The sequence below is a fragment of the Fukomys damarensis genome, unplaced genomic scaffold, assembly GCF_012274545.1.
Source record: "Fukomys damarensis isolate Sample0158 unplaced genomic scaffold, DMR_v1.0_HiC HiC_scaffold_37, whole genome shotgun sequence".
Classification (NCBI taxonomy): Eukaryota; Metazoa; Chordata; class Mammalia; order Rodentia; family Bathyergidae; genus Fukomys; species Fukomys damarensis.
Genome location: NW_022900949.1, coordinates 49,694,313 through 49,714,412, shown reverse-complemented (window position 1 = coordinate 49,714,412; position 20,100 = coordinate 49,694,313). Strand labels below are relative to the sequence as shown.

The 20,100-nt window shown below is 34.3% G+C and overlaps 1 protein-coding gene, 1 non-coding gene and 1 pseudogene across 5 annotated transcripts in view; 2 read left to right on the top strand and 1 right to left on the bottom strand.

The window, feature by feature from the left end:
• Stag1 (stromal antigen 1) overlaps positions 1 to 20,100 on the top strand; it is a 366,592-nt gene that overhangs the window by 285,099 nt on the left and 61,393 nt on the right. For all 4 annotated transcript variants that reach the window (XM_010625514.3, XM_010625515.3, XM_010625516.3 and 1 more), the window contains 6 exons: positions 2,405 to 2,508; positions 7,288 to 7,380; positions 7,484 to 7,573; positions 7,725 to 7,928; positions 9,294 to 9,364; positions 11,300 to 11,387. In XM_010625514.3, coding sequence (XP_010623816.1) covers positions 2,405 to 2,508; positions 7,288 to 7,380; positions 7,484 to 7,573; positions 7,725 to 7,928; positions 9,294 to 9,364; positions 11,300 to 11,387 — 650 coding nt within the window. The remainder of the gene's footprint in view (positions 1 to 2,404; positions 2,509 to 7,287; positions 7,381 to 7,483; positions 7,574 to 7,724; positions 7,929 to 9,293; positions 9,365 to 11,299; positions 11,388 to 20,100) is intronic.
• On the top strand, positions 2,144 to 2,244 carry LOC117284524 (annotated as a pseudogene).
• On the bottom strand, positions 13,201 to 13,307 carry LOC117284575. The gene has a single exon (XR_004515665.1). It is a non-coding gene; the product is annotated as a U6 spliceosomal RNA (small nuclear RNA).

Below are 20,100 nucleotides of genomic sequence, written 5' to 3'. Positions count from 1 at the left end.
TTCCACTGCTTGTAAACGCAAAGTCCTGAGTTCATTCCCTGGTACCAAAAAAAACAAAACATTATAAAAATGACAGTTCTCTCCAATGTAACATCGAATTTTTTTAAAAAACAATTTGAGAGTTTTGGCAAGAAAGGTTAGAAGAGGTACTACACAAAAAGGTATTAAAGTTTGTATAGAATTTTAAGCATAATTTAGAACGTATTACACAATGCATAAGAGGACTGACTATAGCGTTATTTAACTTGGGTTCATATATTGGCTCTACGACTACTATTCTGAAAAGTTTTTCAATCTCTCCATGCCTCATTTTCCCCACCTGTAACACAAAGGATATTAGTTCCTATGTCTTGGGGTGTTTGTGGATAGATCAAATTTGTAAAAACAAATTACAAAAAAATGTTTTAAAGACTAGATATGACAATCATTTTTACTCATATTGGTTTAATTAAGTTACAGAGTTGTATTTTACCAAACTGTGTAATCTATAATTAAAATGATAAGGCATTGTCACAACAAAACTAAAGATTATACTTAGACTAAAGATCTAAATGCATAAGCTTAAAATGTGTTTTTAAATTAATGTTTAAATTTAATAGGAAAATCTGTTTAATGGTGGTAGAGAAATAATTGACTATTTATTTGGTGAGAATAAACAGACCCTGTTACCAGAATAAATAAATGCAAATGAGTTAAAGATATAAAAGGAGACAAAAGAGACAGAATGAAAAGAGTAAAGACGAGAGCAAGCTGGAGCAAGAGATAGAGGGGGATAGAAAATGAAGACTATCTCTCTAAAACTTTTAGAAGAGAGAGATCTTTGAAGCCGATGCAAGACTCTAAGAAGCCATAAAACAAAAAGAGGTACATGTGATTTTGTAGACTAGTTTCTGACAGACACAATGGAAATTCAGACAACAGAGGGCAAACATGGAGAACATACTTGTGTCACTCAAAAGACAAAGGTTTCATTCTTGGCTCGGTAGCCCACATCTGTAATCACAAACAAAAACTAAAGCAATATCCCAAATTCTTGACCAGGCTGGGCTACATAGTATGACTCTGTCTCAAGAAAGAAAAAGAAAAAAAAAAGACAAAGATTACTACCCTGACATAAACGAATTCTCATAAATTGGTAAGAAAAGTAGAAAAATAGAAAATAAACAGAAAAATCTTATGGGCCATGCATCTACCTGTAATGTGTCCCTGCTACTCAGGAGGTTAAGTTGGAATAATCACTTGAGTCCATGATTTTGAGACAATCCTGGGGAAAATAAAGAGACATTACTCAAAAGAAAATTTTTAGAAAAAAGAGAAGTATACATCCCTGGTTTAGAAGACAGGATAGAGGAAAATTAACAGTGAATACCACTTTATAGCCGTAGGCTGGCAAAAATTTAGAGAGGTGTGTAGCTTCCAGTGCTGACCAGGATTACGAGGAGCCAAACATTTGCATCATTGCAGTTGAGACTATAAATTGCAATAAATATTTGGATGTGGTGGTAAACATCTGTAATTCTCACACTTTGCAGGATCGCTGTGAGTTTGAAGTTCCTTGGGCTAGATAGTGAGTTCTAGGGCGGCCTTAAACTGCACAGTTGAGACCCTGTCTCAGAAAATCAAAGGGAAAAATATTATGATAATCTTATGGTTTCTTACTATTGAGATTTTTGCCTTTGGAAATGAACAGAAATAAATTTTATCAGTTGTATAAAAATACATTAATGATGCTTATTGCAGAGTTTTTGATAAATTGCAAATCTGTAAATAATTTGACTATGTGTCAGATTAACTAAATTGTGGTATATAAATTATTCATTTAAGATATTATTAATATGTGTATATTGAGAGGTATTAAAATGTACTGTTAATTTTTAAAATAAATTTATCCCATTCCCCCCTACCTTCATGCCTTTAGTTGTTTTACATTCATAGCATGAAACTTTTTTAATCAAAAAATTCTATTGTGTGAGCTTTTAAATGATGTAGAAGAGGTATAGTAAAATTGTATTATAACCTAACTAAAAAATATGACTTTAGAAGACCATATATTGAAAAATATCAGAAATTTTACTTTATATATTTCTTTCTGGTTGACATAAGACAGCAAGCACCTAATACTTATTAAAAAAGAAAAATACTTGTGTCAGCAACACAAATACTAAAATTTGAGCAGCACAGAGAAAATTTGCATAGCACCTATTCAAGGATGATACACAAATTTGTGAAACATTCCATATTTTTTTAAAAAGTGAAAAATAGCAAAATATAGGACTTAACATTAATTTTCATAATAATCAGCAATAAAATACACCTGCAGTTTTTATATGTTTTTGTTTAACTTTAGTACATAATTATTATAAAACAACACTAACTCATAGTCATGTATTTTGTTTCACCTTAGCAATGTCTGACCGTCAGGAGAGTGCACTAATAGAGCTAATGGTTTGTACAATACGTCAAGCCGCTGAAGCACATCCTCCAGTGGGAAGAGGTACCGGCAAGAGAGTAAGTTACATTAATGAAAGATTGCAAAAAAAATTTTAATGCAGTTAACTCTGTTAAATATTTGAAAATTTTACTGATATTTATATCCCTAAAAACATGGTAGTTTTTGTAAATTTTACATGCTATGTTGCTTCAATTTTGAGTCCTGTCTACTAACCTCAGTTTTGTATTTACCTTTTAAAAAGGCATAAAGGCTCAGAGTCAGAGGCTCACTGCTTAAGCCTCTGTTTAGCCATTTTGAAATCTTGAGTTAGATGAATATTTGTGTTTGTGTGCTTAGCTTTCATATAATACAATCCTAATAATAAAGGTATTATTTAAATGAGGCTCTCACCAGTGGAGAAACTATTTCTCTTCTTGGTATGAAGAAGTAGACAAGTCCTTTGTGCAAAAATATAAGTGTAAAAATGGAAAATTTTGTCAAAAACATCCAGAACTTAGCAAAGATAAGAAAGCAAATTCTAGAAGTACTTTGCTTGATAAAGTTTCCGATAAAAGCAGCAGGAGTCTGTGGTCTTCTTTTTCCAAGTTTAGAATACATGTGTACTCCCCACAACCTGATTGGTAAAATCTATAGTTTTACCAGAGTTGCACTTTCTTTCTTTTCTTTTCTTTTTTTTTACAAACATAGACTTTATTAAATGCTGCTCAATCCCCCAGTGAAGATCTTTCATTATAAAACAGTTTCCACACAACTGCAAGTTAAGAGATTGGAATGATATTCTGATATTCTGATAAGAAAAGATGTGAGAAATGCCTGACCAGGTAAAACATGTAAGACCTCTATAGAGTCAACTTTCCAGGGCTCTACAGAGGAAGCCTACTGCGTTTCCTTTAAATAAAGCCAGGCAGTGACAACTAGTGCTGTGCAATACCATGCATGGGTCTTGAAGCCTCCAGCCCAGGGTGAGGGATGGGAGGGCAGTACTGGGGACTGGAAAGGCCTTGCTTGCAGCCTCTGGGGAGAGAGGAATGGATGAGGGGCAGTGGTGTCCACCTGCACTGTGCCACTAATCTGTGTTTGCCCTGGGGCACTGCAGGTGGAGGGTGCTGGTGAGAAACACTCTCAAGAATTTTGGTTTACTTCGCCAGCTTTTTTTTCGTATTTTGTGCTTTAAAAGCCTGGGGTTAGGGATTTAGCTCAGTGGTGCTGCGTCCTGCCTCGCAAGTGCAAAGAGCCAAGTTCTATCCCCTACACCAAAAAAGTAAATAAATAAAAGCCTGGAGATTGAAAGTTTTATGCAAATTCAAAATAAAGTAATACCTTCTGGTGAGGCAGGTTTAGGGCAGGTATCCCACTGTCATGTTTCTGGTAGAGAGGAAGGGAACAGAGTTGCATTTTCTGCAAATCCGAGCAGCTTTTTTATCCAAGAGAATGGATTGAATATGAATAATTGATAAAAGCCCATAGCTTCATTAATTGAAAGTATCAAACTTGGCAGAAACAAACAGGGAAAACTCCCAGTTTTGATAATTGGAGGGTGTGATTCATTTTTTAAGTATGGTGGATTAACCAAACAAGTAACTGAAAAATTGTGAAGATTAGAAAGCTGTAGAAGAATTTGATATGCCCTCTACACATCCTTGGCCAACTAAGCAACTTTAAAGAATCCAGCAGAAAGTAAGTTGAGCCAAACAAAAACTGGCTTAATTTTGAATATACTCTCTAATCTGTTAGGGATCATTTCTCAGAGGAGACAGATTTATTAGCTTGAGGTATTTGAATACAGTATCAAGCTGCATCACTGAGACCACCAATCTCTTCAAATATAGCAGAGGTGCCTAGGAAGATGAACTCAGAAATAAAATAATTAAAATTTTGCAAAAAGATTGAACCCACACGCCATAGAAGAACTTAACAGTTTAAAGTTCTGAAAAACATTGAACTTGGTGGAGTCGTGGCACATACTGTACATACTGTAATCTTAGCACTCTTAGAGTGTGAGGCAGAAGGATTACAAGATCATGTCAACCCTGGACAATTTAGTGATATAACTAGATACTGTCTCAAAATTGATTTTGCCGAGCGGCGGGGAGAGGGGGGCACCAGGGATCAAACTCAGGTTCTTGCGCTTGGGAAGCAGGTAGCGGCACCAGTGAGCTAAATCCCTGGCCCTCAAAATTTTTTGTTTGTTTTTAAGAGAGGGTCTTGCTATGTAGTTTAGGCTGGTCTTGACCTCACTATATAAACCAGGTTGGCATCAAACTCTGTTATCTTCCTGCCTGTCTTTGGTGGAGTACAGGCATGCAGTGTACCATGCTTGGTTCAAAATTTTTAAAAGGTGTGGGTATGTGACTCAATGTAAAGACCTTGGGTTTATTCCCCCACACTGTAAATAAAAATAAATGGGGAAGTGGCTCCATCCAGACACCTTAGGTTAAATCCCCAGGACAAAATACCCCTCCACCATCCCTGTTCAGAGTTCTTGGCTTCTGTCCTTTGCAGATTTTTCTTTAGCACCTAATAATTGTTCAGAGACCCCTGCAATTTCATGGAAACCCCAAATATCTTCTGCAGTTGCTTTTTCGGTGGGAGGTTTGCAAGTAGCCAGTCCGAGAACATTATTCAGTTCTTATGCTGATTGGCTGCTTCCCTATAGCCCATCTCCTTCAGACACACCAACATTTCTGCATCATAATAGGTTGTTGTATTGTGTAGTTTTCTCAAGTTTTCTCAGTTTTGTTCTTTTTAAAGCCCTAAAATTCCTAAGATGCTGCCAAAATGCCCTGCACCTTCTAAGGCTTTATTAGATTAAATTACATATCTGTGGGAGACACAGCATATTTAGAGTTTAAAATATAAAATAGTAATTCTTCTGATTATTAAAAATTAAGAGAAGAAAAAAATACATATATATGCAGACTTTTATATCTGCCCATAGATGAGAGTTACTTTTGGATGCAGTCTCTCATGACTTGAGATACTTATTTTAGTATATTTTGCAAGGCAGATCTTCTCTCAAGTTTTTGTTTATTGTGTATCTAGAAATGATTTTTTTGCACCATCATTTATGAAAGATCATTTATAAAGATCATTTATAAATTACTGGGTTTAAAATTCTTGGTTGGCAATTTTGTTCAGGCCCCTAGCCTCTACTCTTTGTTGTAAGAAACCAGCTGTTAATCCTTCTGTAGTTGCCCTCTACCTGAGTTGTTTTCTGTTACTTTCAATAGAGTGATATGCTGTGTTTAAATATATACACAATTCTAGACACAAATCATACTTAGGTTTTGGCAAGCTTTTCTTTGGGTCTATTTTATCTTTCCAGTGTTTTGTTTTGAATGTACATGTAAAAGCTTATAGTCATATAGATGCATTTATTCTTCTTCCCTATTCCTCCTACCTGCCAATCTTTTGCAAAAGATAGTGTACATTATAAACTGTTCTGTACATTTTGTTTTGTATTCTGTATATCTTTATTTGGACATCTTTTCTTATGGCTGTACAGTATCCATTTAATGGACGCACTATTGAAAGTTGCCTAGTGGCAATGTTTTAGAATATTGCTAGATTTTTGCTACTAGAAATAGTATGTGTATGTCACTTCATACTTGTATAAGTTATGTTGATAGGATTAATTTCTAGAAGTGGGATTTCTAGATAATAGGAAACATGCATATAATTTTGTTAGATACTGTCAAATTTTTCTTTAAGTGGTAACATACCATTTTTACTATTCATCAGAGATATTGGGAGAAGTAGATGAATTCATGTATGCAAAGTGTCTGATACAGTGGAAAAATGACAAGTATATCCTCAGACTTACACATTGTCTCATGAATTTTATGATTTCTCGATATCCTAAATCCATTCTTAAACATATATTCCACTTTATGTGTAGTTCACTTAGTTATTCTCTACAGCACTAGACAAAGGAATTGGTAAAGCATTCCAAAGTGATTGTTCAACTTCTTAATTAAATAAAATAATCAGAACATCTTTCTCATTTGGGGATTTATATTTATAAAGTGGCATTTTATGTTGCAATATTTCTGTTTATGAAACTGTTCAACATTATGATGGTGAATCCCTTCAGGAAAAATAACAAAATGCACAATATTTTGGGGAAATTATCTTTGAGCTTATAGTTTAATATTTTATTTTTGAAACCACCTGTGGTGTAACAAGTTGAATACAAACTAAAGGGACAAGGGGGCTGGGGACTTAGCTCACTGGTACCGCCGCCTGCCTCACCAAGGGTAAGGTCCTGAGTTTGATCCCCGGTACCAAAAAATCCAAACTAAAGGGACAAACATTATCAGCTTAAATTTGTTCTGTGACCATAGGCTATATGCCTTTTTGTTGATTTCTGCCTAACAGATTTATGAGCTTAGTTATAAGGAAACTAAAATATAAATGAATCCAGAAGCATTGTTCATGTGTGCTTTGAAAGTACATGATAATTTGCTTGTGGTGACATCAAAAATTATCCTTTAAAAAAAGTCTGTGAAAATAAATGTCTTTGTGTTTAACATGGGGAAGATCAGTGTAAACACATTGAGATTAAAACTCAAGACAAAAACTTGTATTAGCATTGTTAAATTTGTTTTATAGAAATGTTTTTAAGTTAAATAATAATTTACCTAAACTTTAGCTATTTAATAAAACAATTGTGTATGTTAAGTTTGCATAAAACTGGATGTATTTATTTTATTAGTTTGTTTCTCTTAAAAATTTGAAGTTGAACTGTTTATATTTCATCCTTCTTTGTTACATTTTAGATTCATAAATTAGCACATGACACTCTTAACACTTTTACCATTTTATTTTATTTCTAGGTGCTAACTGCCAAAGAAAGAAAAACTCAAATTGATGATCGAAACAAATTGACTGAGCATTTTATTATAACACTTCCTATGTTGCTATCAAAGGTATATATAATCTAATTTACAGTTACATGATAATATACCACTGTTTGTTTTTAATATACTATTAAAATAGTTACTGTATTTTCTTTGCTGCCTCTCCTTTTAGTATTCTGCAGATGCGGAAAAGGTAGCAAACTTGCTACAAATTCCACAGTATTTTGATCTAGAAATCTACAGCACAGGTAGAATGGAAAAGGTAAGATACTGAAATTCAAATTCTACTACCAAAGTAGTTTTTTTAGCTGCATTATTTTCTTTTCATGTAGTTGTATGCTTGTATTTTTACTTGTCGCATGCTGATTTTTGTTATTGTTAAGTATCACAGTTTTTGTTTTCTTTTCCTTCAGCATCTGGATGCTTTGTTAAAACAGATTAAATTTGTTGTGGAGAAACATGTAGAATCAGATGTTCTAGAAGCCTGCAGTAAAACCTATAGCATCTTATGCAGTGAAGAATATACCATCCAGAACAGAGTTGACATAGCTCGGAGTCAGCTGATTGATGAGTTTGTAGACCGATTCAATCATTCTGTGGAAGACCTGTTGCAAGAGGTCTGTTCTAAAATTAATGTGTTCATATAGTTTGGGCTAATAATTAGGATAACTGAGTGTATGAATGATTCCTGTTTCAAAATAAAACCCCGTAGAACACTTCAGTCCTTTCAGAAGTTAAAAGCATTATTGCATTATTGTATCTTATAAAGATCAGTCTTAAGCACAAGGTTCTGAGTTCAATCCCCAGTATAACAAAAAAAAAAAGATCAATCTTAATAGCTTATTTTCATGCTAGACTTGTTTTCCCCTCAAGGAAAGTCTAGGGTATGGTTTTTCTTAACCCTTATGTTACATTCTGGGACCTCATTTGCATTTTTAATGTCACTGAAATATGATGCGCTGATGATTAAATGTACTGTTTTGTGGGGGGATCGAGGATCAAACTCAGGTCCTTGCGCTTGCAAGGCAGGTGGTAGAACCACTGAGCTAAATCCCTTGCCCAATTAAATATACTAATAAGGGATGGATACTCATCTTGAAAGCAGCAACCTGTTTATAACAGTTTATTTTTCTAATTTCTGGGAGACCTACTTCTTGCTCTCTTCCCAATGTATATGGCAATCTGGAATTCTGTAGTTCTCTGTGCTCTGACAACTAAGCTGATAAGAGTTTCCTTTTAATTCATGTAACTGATTTTTTTTTGTACCAGGGATCAAACTCAGGACCTTATGCTTCCAAGGCAGGTGGTGGCACCACTGAGCTAAATCCCCAGCTATATAACTGATTTTTGAAAGACTTTTTCCTATTATTTGAATTTTTCATCTTTTTTTAACATTATGATTTTCAAATTACAGATAAAAATGACAGTCAACCCCTACCACTCTGCTATACTAAGAATGGAACCCAGATCCTTCAACATCCCCAGCCCTTCATTTTTATTTTGAGACAGGGTCTCAATAAGTTGCCCAGACTAAGGTCAAATGAATTCTTCATGCCTCAGCCTCCCAGAGTACCAGTATTACAAGTGTGTTATCACCATGCCCAGCTCAGTAAAATCTTTGAAGTAGTGATTAATATCTTTCAAAGCAGGAATATGATTGAGTGCTAGCATGTTTACCTAACACACATGAAGACCCGGGCTCACATATCAACCCCACCAATAAAAATAACAAAGAACTTTAAAATATCCTTTTAGCAAAGTCAAAGAATGTGTTTGTCGTATTAATTAGAAAAGTGAACAGTTATGTTTATTACTTTTAATGGTATAAATTGCCTATTACTAGATATTGGGATTGTGGTATTTTTAAATGTGTATTTTCTTGTTTGTCTACAGTGAATGTGTACTACTTATAAACAATTTTTCAGTTAAGAATTAACGGACTTGAATTTAAGCTGTGTTAATGAAATCTTTATTATTTATAGGGTGAAGAAGCTGATGATGATGATATTTACAATGTTCTATCCACTTTAAAGCGGTTAACTTCTTTCCACAAGTATGTAATTTTACTTAAAGTAGATGTAGTGAATAGAATATACTAACCAAGATATACAAACTGATTGTAATGCTAAATATGTGTATAACAAAGGAAATTTTTAGGGAAATATTGAGGTGTTGTATTTTTCTTCACTATTCAAAATTTTTCCAGTTCCATAGTTTTAAGGTAGAAGATTTATTAATGTCATTATTTAATATATAACAGATGAGCTCAATTTGTCAAGAGTTTTTTGTGTATAATTTTTAACTGATGGCTTTAGAAATCTTGCTAGATATTGTTGGGGTTTCCAAGATGATCAAAAGATACGAAATTTCAGCTAGACAGGAGGAATAAATTCTCAAGATCTACTGTACAGTTAACACTGTTACATTCTAGAAAATTACTGAGAGTAGAAAATAAAGAGAATAAAAGGAAAAGTGGGAACAGAACTTTTGTAAATAAGAGGGAAGAGGATTTGTAGGGAGGGGAGGAGAAAAAAAGACAAATCAAGATATATCATCCATAGGTATAAATTCCCTATGATGAATATTTTCATTATGCATATCTAAAATGTACCATGCCAGGGATTTAGCTCAGTGGTTCCACCACTGGCCTCACAAGTGCAAGTCCTGAGTTCAATCCCTGATACCAAAAAATTAATAATAAAATAAAATGTACCAATAAAATTACTGAGTAGATTTTAAGTGTTCTCAGCACAAAAAACAAACTTTATTTAAGCATTCTACCACATACATGTATTTCAGAACAACGATGGATTTATTTAAAATGTGTTAAAAAACAAAATTATGTACAGTATATGAACTTAAGTTGACCGTGTGATACATGCATTTTTTTTGTTGTTGATTTTTAAAAATGAAATCCTAATACTCCATATGCATGATAAATATATATAATAAAATTTTACTTGTGAAAGTAATTAAATGGAAATGTGGAGGGAAAAACCATAAAACTCAATCCTTTAGGCTGTTATTTTGAGTTGTCCTTATTTGGTTATTGTCACTATGTTCTTACTCTGTACACAAAACATTTGGATTGAATTAGGAAAAGAGACTCAAATGAAAAATCTGTTTTCAAAGTATAATGTGCATATAAGAAAACAGAACTTTGTTGTCAAAAGTTTGATTATCATACTTAATACTTCACGTTTTAAAAGTAGTTTCTGAAATTCAAAGCTTTTTAGCCTGTCTAGTAACACATTCCTGTAATCCTTGCTTCTGTGGAATCTGATACAGATGAATCACTTGAGTCCAGGGGTTCAAGATCAGCCTAGGCACCTGTGTGAATGAATATATCAATTTGAGCATTTTCTTTATACACAAGTAAATTTTTGAAATTCCATGGGCAAACTCCTTAAAAAATATTTTCTCATCTAAAGATGAGCAGCCAGTATCAAAAGGACCATTTTTCATGAGAATTTAAAATTTCTTTTAGAAGTCTTCAGCCCATATAAACAGCTATACTACATTTTTTTTTTTTTTTTTTTTTTTTTTTCTTAGAGACAGGATGTCAGCTGTGTAGTCAGGCTGGCTTCAAACCTCCAGTCTTTCTTCCTCACCTTCCAGGTGTCTTTCCTGTATTTCCTTTCCTCTTAGTTGTGTCTTCATTTTCTTCATAAATACAAATCTCTTTTTCAAGAAATACACGTGGTCATATGTTTTTAAATTATGAATGGATTTGTTTAAAATGTATTAAAAAGAAAGATTACTCATGTAAAGAATATGAGCTAAAGTTGACCATGTGATAGATGACATTTTATTGATCTTTTAATGAATTCCTAATATCAGCTATTTTGTATCATTTTTGTCTCTGCCCCTACCCACACTTAAATATTTTCTTTATGAATCTTTTTCAGTTTGTAAGAAAACAGTTATTTTAATAAAAGTGAGCTTAAGTTTTCTTCCATTATATTAATGCATCTTTTGTTTATTTTAGTGCTCATGATCTCACAAAATGGGATCTGTTTGGTAATTGCTACAGATTATTGAAGACTGGAATTGAACATGGAGCTATGCCAGAACAGGTAGAGATTTAATGATATTCTTTCTGTGCTGTTCTAAAAAGTAAGGTTTCCTGAAATCAGATGATTATCAAAAGCCTTTTATAATACGTAGTTGATAATTCTTTAATACAGATGCCTTCCTTTAGAATTATTGCCATAGTATTGAATACTTCTGATAGATATATTCAGATGTGATAGAGCCAAAAAAATAGAACTTTTATAAATTGTAATTATTAACAAATATTAATTGTACAAATTAATGAGATTCATTGTGGTACTTGCATATATACATACGTAGAGAATTTATCATGTCCATCCACTCTTCTTCCACCCTTTCCCCCAGTTAAGCCCCATTCCAGTGATCCTCCTCCTACTTTCAGATAGTGTTTTTTTTGTTTGTTTAATTTCTACATATGAGAAAACAAACAATACTTGTCTGTGTCTGGCTTAACTGTCAGTTCTGTGTATTTTGATACAGATGACAAGATTTCATTGTTCTTTATGGCTGAATAATACACCATTATGTATAGACCATATTTATCCATTCATCTGGTGGCAAGCACCCAGATTGATTTCATATCTTGGCAAATGTAAACAGTGCCACAATAAACATGGAAAGGCAAACATCTCTCTTGAATACTGACTTCATTTCTTTAAGATATTTACCCAGGAGTAGATCATATGATAAAGCTAACTTTAGTTTTTTGAGAAACCTCCATACTGTTTTTCCATTGTAGCTGTGCTCTTTATTTCTGGGTTCTCTGTTTTGTTCCATTGGTCTGGTACGTCTGCTTTTATGCTCTGCTGGATTTTTTGTTTTTGTTTTTTTACTCTGTGTCCTTAGGATGTCTTGAAATCAGATACTGTGATGCTGACAGCTTTGGTCTTTTTGTTCAAGATTGCTTTGGCTGTTCAGGATGTTTTATGCTTTCATATGAAAGTTAGGGTTCTGTAAACTTCTTTAAAGATGTCATTGATATTTTGATAGAGTACATTGAATCTGTACATCACTTGGGTAGTATATGGTCATTTATTAGTTCTTGCAATCCATGAACATGAGCAGTCTTTTAATGTCTTCAGTTTCTTCTATGTTTTATAATTTTCATTCTAGAGGTCTTTCATATCTTTAGGTTTACTGCTAGTATTTTTGTTCCACCACCACTCCCTGTTTTGAATAGATTTGCTTTTCTGATTTCATTCTCAGCAAATTCATTATTGTTGCATAGAAAAGCTACTGTTTGTTGTCTTTTGATTTTGTATGCTTCTACTTTCTTGAATTCTTTTATCTATTCTAATAGTCTTTTGGTGGAATCCTGAGGTTTTCATGTGTATAGAATCATATCATCTGCAAACAAGGACAGATTGACCTCCTCTTTTCCTATTTGTATGCTTTGCATTTTTTTCATTTGCCTAATTGGTTTGGCTAAAATTCTTAGTACCATATTGAGTAAGACTGGGGACAGCACCCTTAAATTGTTCCTGATCTTCAAGGAAATGCTTCCAGTTTTTCCACATTCAGAGTTTTGGCTATGGGTTTGTTTATATAGCCTTCTTTGCTCTGAGAGGATCCTCATGTTCAGTGCTTTTATCATGAAGGTATGTTGAATTTTGAGTCTTTCTTTTTATTTTTTTGGTACCAGGGATTGAACTCCGGACCTTGTACTTGTGAGGCAGTGGCAGCACCATGGAGCTAAATCTCTGGCCCTGGAATGTTGAATTTTATCAAATGCTTTTTCTGTATTATTGAGATAATCATATGGTTTCCTTGATTATATTTATATAATATTATGGAATATTATATTTGCATTTTCATCTGATTTTAAAAGTATATTTTATAATTATGGAATGCTTCAAAAATTTGTGTGTCATCTTTGTGCAGGGTCCATGCTAATCCTCTCTGTATCATTCCAACTTTGGTATGTGTGCTGTCAAAGCAAACACATTATTCTAGGAATTTTTTAAGTTTCCCATTTGACTTCTTCAGTGGCCCACTGTTCCTTTGAAAGTGTTTTTGATCTGTGTGTTCTTTGTATAATTTCTACATTTTATTTTCTTTTGATTTCTAGTTTCATTCCACTGTGATTAGAGAAAATGCAAGCTATTTAAATGTTTTGAACTGTTGATATTTGTTTTGTGGCCTACTACATGGTCTGTTTTACAAAAGGTTTCCAGGCTCTAATCAAAAGATTGCAGCAGTTGGAGGGAATAATCTGTTAAAGTCTGTAAAGTCCATTTGATCTGTACAATTTTTTTTTTGTTGTTTGTACTGGGATCAAACTCTGTCCTTATGCTTGCAAGGCAGGTGGTGGAACCACTGAGTTAAATTCCTGGCCCCTGTAGGATAATTTAACTCTAATATTTCTTCATTGATTTGAGGGATGGAGGATTTTGGTGATCTATTGATGGGAGCAAGGCATTGAATTCTGCTATTATTGTATTGTGCCTGTGTTTTTAAGTCTAGAAATTTTTGTTTTATAAAATTGGGTACTCTAAAATTGGTGTATACATTTTTAATCATTATATCTTTAATATAATTCATCTTCTTGATCATTACTTAGTGACTTGTCTCTTCTTCAAAGACCATTTTGTTAAATATAATTATAACTGTTTCAGCTTGCTTTCAAATTACATTTGCTTGGAAAATCATTTTCAATTTGGTTACTTCCAATCTAAGAGTGTCTTTAGAACTGAGTTGAGTTTCTTCTGGGCAGCATATTGTTTAATCTTGTTCTTAAATCCAGTTAGGCAGTCTGTCTTTTAATTGGAGAATTATGACCACTTATGTTTAGAGTTATTGAAAAGTATGCGTTAGTTCTTATTATTTTGATTTCTTTCAGATTGTTTTGAATATTCTTTTTTCTTGACCTTCTGCTTTTACTCATTTTCTAGTTTGATTGTTTATTGACAATGTTTGATTCTTTCCTTTCTCTGTCTAGCTACTCCTTTAGTGGGATTTTTTTTTTAGTGAGCTATCATCATGATGGTTATCTTTTTGCTACTTTGTGTATAGAATTCTCTCAAGCATGTTTTTTAGGGGGAATATATGAATAGTTCAGGCTTTCTTTGAACTCACTGTGTTGCTGAAGCTGATCTTGAACTTGCACCAGACCTCCTGCCTCTAGCTCCATGTGCTACTTATTACAGGCATGCATCACCATGCCCAACCATTAATCATCTTTTATAAGGCTGTTCTTGTGTTTATGAATTCCTTTAGTCAATCCCTATCTTGGAAGAGCCTCATTTCTCCTTCAGTTCTAAAGAATGGTTGACAACTATTTTCTTTTTAAAATTTGTACAGGTGTATTTAATTTTTTAAAAATAAATCTTATTCCATTCTCCCCCTCAAGCTCCCTCCCCTCCCTATGTACAAAAGCTTTGTATCCATGTTTTCCTTCTATTTTCACTTTTTTTCTTGACCATTCCATCCTTCCTTTTTCCCTCCCTCCTCCCTTGTTCCCTTTCCCATTTGAATACTTTCTTCCCATTTGCAATATTTACTATACATTTCAGTCCTTATTTCCACTTTCAGTTCTCACACCAGAGAAACAGTACAGTATTTAAACATGTGTCTGATTTAGTTCACTTAGGAGTATGGTCTCAAGGTCCATCTATTTAGTTGTAAATGTCTGAAGTTCATCCTTTTTATGGCACAATAGTACTCTGTTGTATAAAAACCCACATTTTTTTCTTTATCCTCTCGTCAGTTGATGAGATTTAGCTATTACATACTGTGCTTCTGTAAACATGGGTGTGCTTGTGTCACTGTGGTATGATGCTTTTAATTCTTTCAGAAAGATAGCAAGAAGAAATATAGCTGGGTCAAATGAAACCTCTAGTTTCAGTTTTTTGAGAAATCACTATACTGATTTCCATAGTGGTTGCACTAGTCTATCACAAATGACCAGTCATGTTGAACATCTTTAATATATTTATTTGCAGTTTTTACTTCTTTATCTGAGAAGTGTCTTTCCATTTTGGTTATCTACATTTGGAGTGGGTTTTTTGGTTTTGTTTTTTGGTACCAGTGATCGAGCTTGGGACCTTGTGCCTGCAAGGCAGGGAGCAGAACCACTGAGCTAAATCCCCGGCCCGAGGTTTTTATATATTCTAGATAACAGTTCTTCATCTGATGACTCTCTGGTTAAAAAAAAAAAAAAAAATTCCCACACTGTGGTTTGTCTTTTCGCACTGTTGGTGGTTTCTAAAGCTTTTGTTGTTGTGGTTGTTGTTTGGGCTTTGGGTGTTTCTTTTTGTTTGTTTGTTTTGTTTTTTTAAATTTCCCATGCAGTCTGGGTTTTGTTCATAAAGTCTTTGGCTACTCCTTTGTCCTCAAGTATTGTGCTTATTCTCTCTTCCAGCAGATTTAGTGTTTTTCAGTTTTAATATTTAGATCTTTGTTCCATTTCAGTTGGGCTTTAATGCATAATGAAAGATATCAATCTAGTTTTAATCTTCAGCATGTGGAAAGCTTTTTTCAGCACAATTTATTAAAGAGGCTATCATTCGTCTAGTGAAGTATTTGGCACCTTTGTCAAAATAAGATGGTTGAGTTATGTGTGGAGTTGTTTCTGCAACTTCTAATCTGTTTCACTCATCTTCAGGTCTGTATTTTTTTGCCAGTTCCATGATGTTTTTATCACACTAGCTTTGTAGCATAATTTCAAATCAGGGATTGTGATGCCACCTGTCTTGCCTTGGTTGCTCAGGATTGCCTTTGTTATTCTAGGTCTTTCCTGTTTCCAAATGAATTGTAGGATTATTTTCTCTAATTCTGTGAGATATGCTGTTGGGATTTTGATTGGAATTGCATTGAATTTGTTTAACAGTTTTGGAAGTAAGGCCATTTTCAGTATATTGGCTCTTCCTGTCCAAGTATAAGGGATATCTTTTTGTTTTCTTATATCCTCTTCCATCTCTTTTTGAGAGTAGTTTTCAATGTAGAGGTTGTTTCCTTCCTTCGTTAGATTGGTTCCTAGGTATTTCAGTTTTTTGTATGGTATTCTGAAAGGTATTGATTCTCTTATTTCTCTCTCCATGAGTCTGTTATTCATGTATAGGAAGGCTATTGATTTTTGAGTATTTATTTTGTATCCAGCTATGCCACTGAATCTGGTTATATCTAAAAATCTTTTGGTGGAATTTGTGGGGTCTTCTATGCAGAGTATCATGTTATCTTCAATTAATGATAGTTTAACTTCTTCCTTTCCTGTGCTTAGTCTTTTATTTTATTTATTTATTTTTGGCACTGGAGATCAAACTTGGGCCCTTGTGCTTATGAGGCAGACTCCAGAACCACTGAGCTAAATCCCTGGCCCCATCCTTACTCTTTATTTTTTTCTCTTGCCTAATTGCTCAGGCTTCTGTTTCCAGAACTGTATTAAACAAGAGTGGTGACAATGTACATTCCTGTCTTGTTCCTGATTTTAGAGTAAAAGCTTTCAGTTTTTGTCCATTTAGTATGATATTGGCTGTTGCTTTTTCATACATGGCTTAGATTGAGGTAAAGTCCGTCTATTCCAATTTTCTGTATACTTTTTATCATAAATGGATGTTGGACCTTGTCAAACACTTTTTCTGCATCTGTTGAGAGGATTATGTAATTTTTGTCATTGGCTCTTAGTATAGTGTGTTACATTTATTGATTTGCATGTTGAACCATCCCTGCATCCCTGGCATGAATCCATCTTAGTCGTGATGTATAACGTTATTGATGATTTGCTACATTCTATTTACCAGTATGTTATTGAGGATTTTTGCATCTGTATTTTTTAAGGAGATTGGCCTTTAATTCTTTTTGATTGGATCCTTTTCTTGCTTTGGAATCAGGGTAATGCTTCTTTATAAGAATGAATATGGAAGTATTACTTCCCTTTCAATTTCATTAAAGAATTTGAGTAGTAGCAGCATTACGTCTTCTCTAAATATCTTGTAGAATTCAGCAGTGAATCCATTAGGGCCAGGGCTTTTCTTTGTTAGGTTTTTTCTTACATACTCAATTTCATTGGCTGATATTGGTTTATTTAGAATTTCTATTTTCTTGATTCCATTTTGGTAATTTATATGTACCTAGGAATCTGTCCATTTCTTATGTATTTTCCACGTTATTAAATACAAGTTCTTAAAATAGGTATTGATCTTCTGAATTTCTTCAGGATCTTTTGTGATTTCACCCTTTTTATTCCTAATTACCTGGTTTTGAGTCTTTTATATATAAGATTAGCTAAGGGTTTGTCGATTTTATTTAATCTTTCAGAGAACCAACTCTTCTATTCATTGGCTCTTTTTATTGTTTTCATAGTCTTCATTGCATTAATTTTTGCTCTGATTTTTATAATTTCCTCCCTCGTACAAACTTTGGGCTTGACTTGCTCTTCTTTCTCTAGGAGCTTGAAGTTCAACATTAGGTTGTTTATTTGGGCCTGCTCTATTTTCCTGATATGGGAGTTCACCGCTGTAAATTTCCCTCATAGGACTGCTTTCATTGCATCCCATAAGTGCCGGTATGTTGTAATGTCATTATCGTTTAATTGTAGAAATTGTCTGATTTCGCTTTAATTTAATCTGTGACCCATTGGTTATGCAAGAAGGTGTTCTCTGATTTCCATGTGACAACTGTTTTCTTTTAGGACTTTAAATGCATTATTCTATGTCCTCCTGAGTCTTTTTGGTACCAGGGATTGAACTTCAGACTTTGTGCTTGTGAGGCAAGTGACAAAATCACTGAGTCCCTGTCCTCCTGACTCTAGGGTTTATGCTGAGAAATCTGCTGATAATCTAATGGGTTTGCTTTTAAATGTGAGTTGACATTCCTCTTGTGGATTTCAACATTCTTTGTCCTGTACTTTTGATGGTTTAATATGTTACAGCTGATCATGACTATTTGAGGGTATAAAGATCTCTTTTACTTGGATACTCTGGTATTTGCCGAGGATTTGGGAATTTTTCTGCTGTTATTTCATTGAATAGGGTTTCTGTACCCGTAAACTTTCTTCTCTTTTAGCTATACTGATTATGTCCTTTAATGATGTTCCAGACAGCTTGAATGTTCTTTCCCTATTTCTTTTTTTTTTTTTTTTTGGTTACCAGGGATCAAACTCGGGTCCTTGCATTTGCAAGGCAGGTGGCTATCTTTTCTTATTTCTGTCAGAATGTAATATTTCAGAAGACCTGCCTTCAAGGTCCAATATTAATTTATATACTACCTTGTCTTCCTTATTTTACCATTTATCTGTATTCTTTTGAATTTTATCAAGCTTTTGAAAGTCATTTATTTATCAGACATTTCATCTACTTTGCTGTCTTTGGAACTGGAAGATTACAAACTTTAAGAGTTTTCTTTATTACCCTTTTTTGTCATACTTCTTGTGTTTGGTTTTTTTGATGTTTGTTTTGGTACTGAGGATTGGGGTGGTTATCTCTTTGGCTTTTATGTAATGGTCTTCTTAGTACCTTTTGTGTGATGATGTGTGATATCATTTTCTTGTGTAGTGTTGAATTTATTTCCAGCTGGACATTATAGTGTAATCACCATACAATTTCTTCATTTGTGATTAATGGATTTGAGAATGTACCATACCACACCAGAGTCAGATATACCCACTGGCTTTGCAGTTCTTACAAGAGTGGGGACACTCTGGTATTTCATGCCTGTCTGCTAGTATAGATAGCAGAGTATATGGATGTGGGGTGCACCTTCTGTGGTTGCTTCTACAATGGGCATGGTAATCCCTATTGGCTGATGGTTTCCACACATGCTACTGATACTGGCTGTTACTTAAAAGTAGTTGTGCCAAGCATTGTGGTGCCTTTCTGTAATCCCAGCTCTCAGGAGGCCAAGACAAAGTTGATGGCCACCTGGACCATCTCACAAAAGAAAACAAGCAAGAAAAAAGCAAGACCTTCTGTCAAAAGAAAACAAAACAGTTATGATACTTGTTGCACTTGTTGTGGTAAATGACCAGAAGCTCTCATCCTCTGATGTAGACACTGATACAGATGTAGGCACTTAATGGGGAAAGATGAGGACACAGTGGTGACTTTCCCTCTGTGATACTTAACATCCAGTCTTGTCAGCAGTACATGATCTGACAAAGTGCAGGTAGAATACCCACATACATGTAGTGTCAGAAGTTATGTTATTCCTCTCTGCCACAGCTTGGGAGTGTCTCTCCAGGAGGAGGACCTCAGACACCCATTAGGTATTTCTGCCATGGCACAGGTTGATAACCAGGCCCCTTTGCCTCTCCTGTTCTTTAAATAGAAGTGTCCACCAAGGTTGGACCAAGACCGAGTTGTTATGGGTGGACAGTTTTTCAGCTGGGCTAGGTGTATACTTCAGTCACAGAGCTACCCACCCAATATGGGCAGTGTCCTAGGCTTGATCCCCAGCACCTCAAAAATAATAATTAAAAAGCAGAAGAAAGAATTCTTCACAACCAAATTGCTTGGAGGCACAGGCAAGGATGGATGATTTGGCCTGTGCCAAGCAAAGCTGCTCTTCATGTCTTCTTAAATTAATGCACCCTAGAGGCACGACATTGGCTAAGGGTCTTTACACTCCTCCTGTGTCCCAGTTCTTTTAATTGTACTGACCAGGTATTGAGCAGGAGTGACTTCCAGCTGAAACAGGTTGAAGTCCTCTCAGCTGAGTTTCTCACCTGAAAGAGAGCAGAATTTGGGCAGTGCCAGGTATGATTTCTCTCCAGATTTTTTTTTTTTTTTTTTTTTTTTTTTT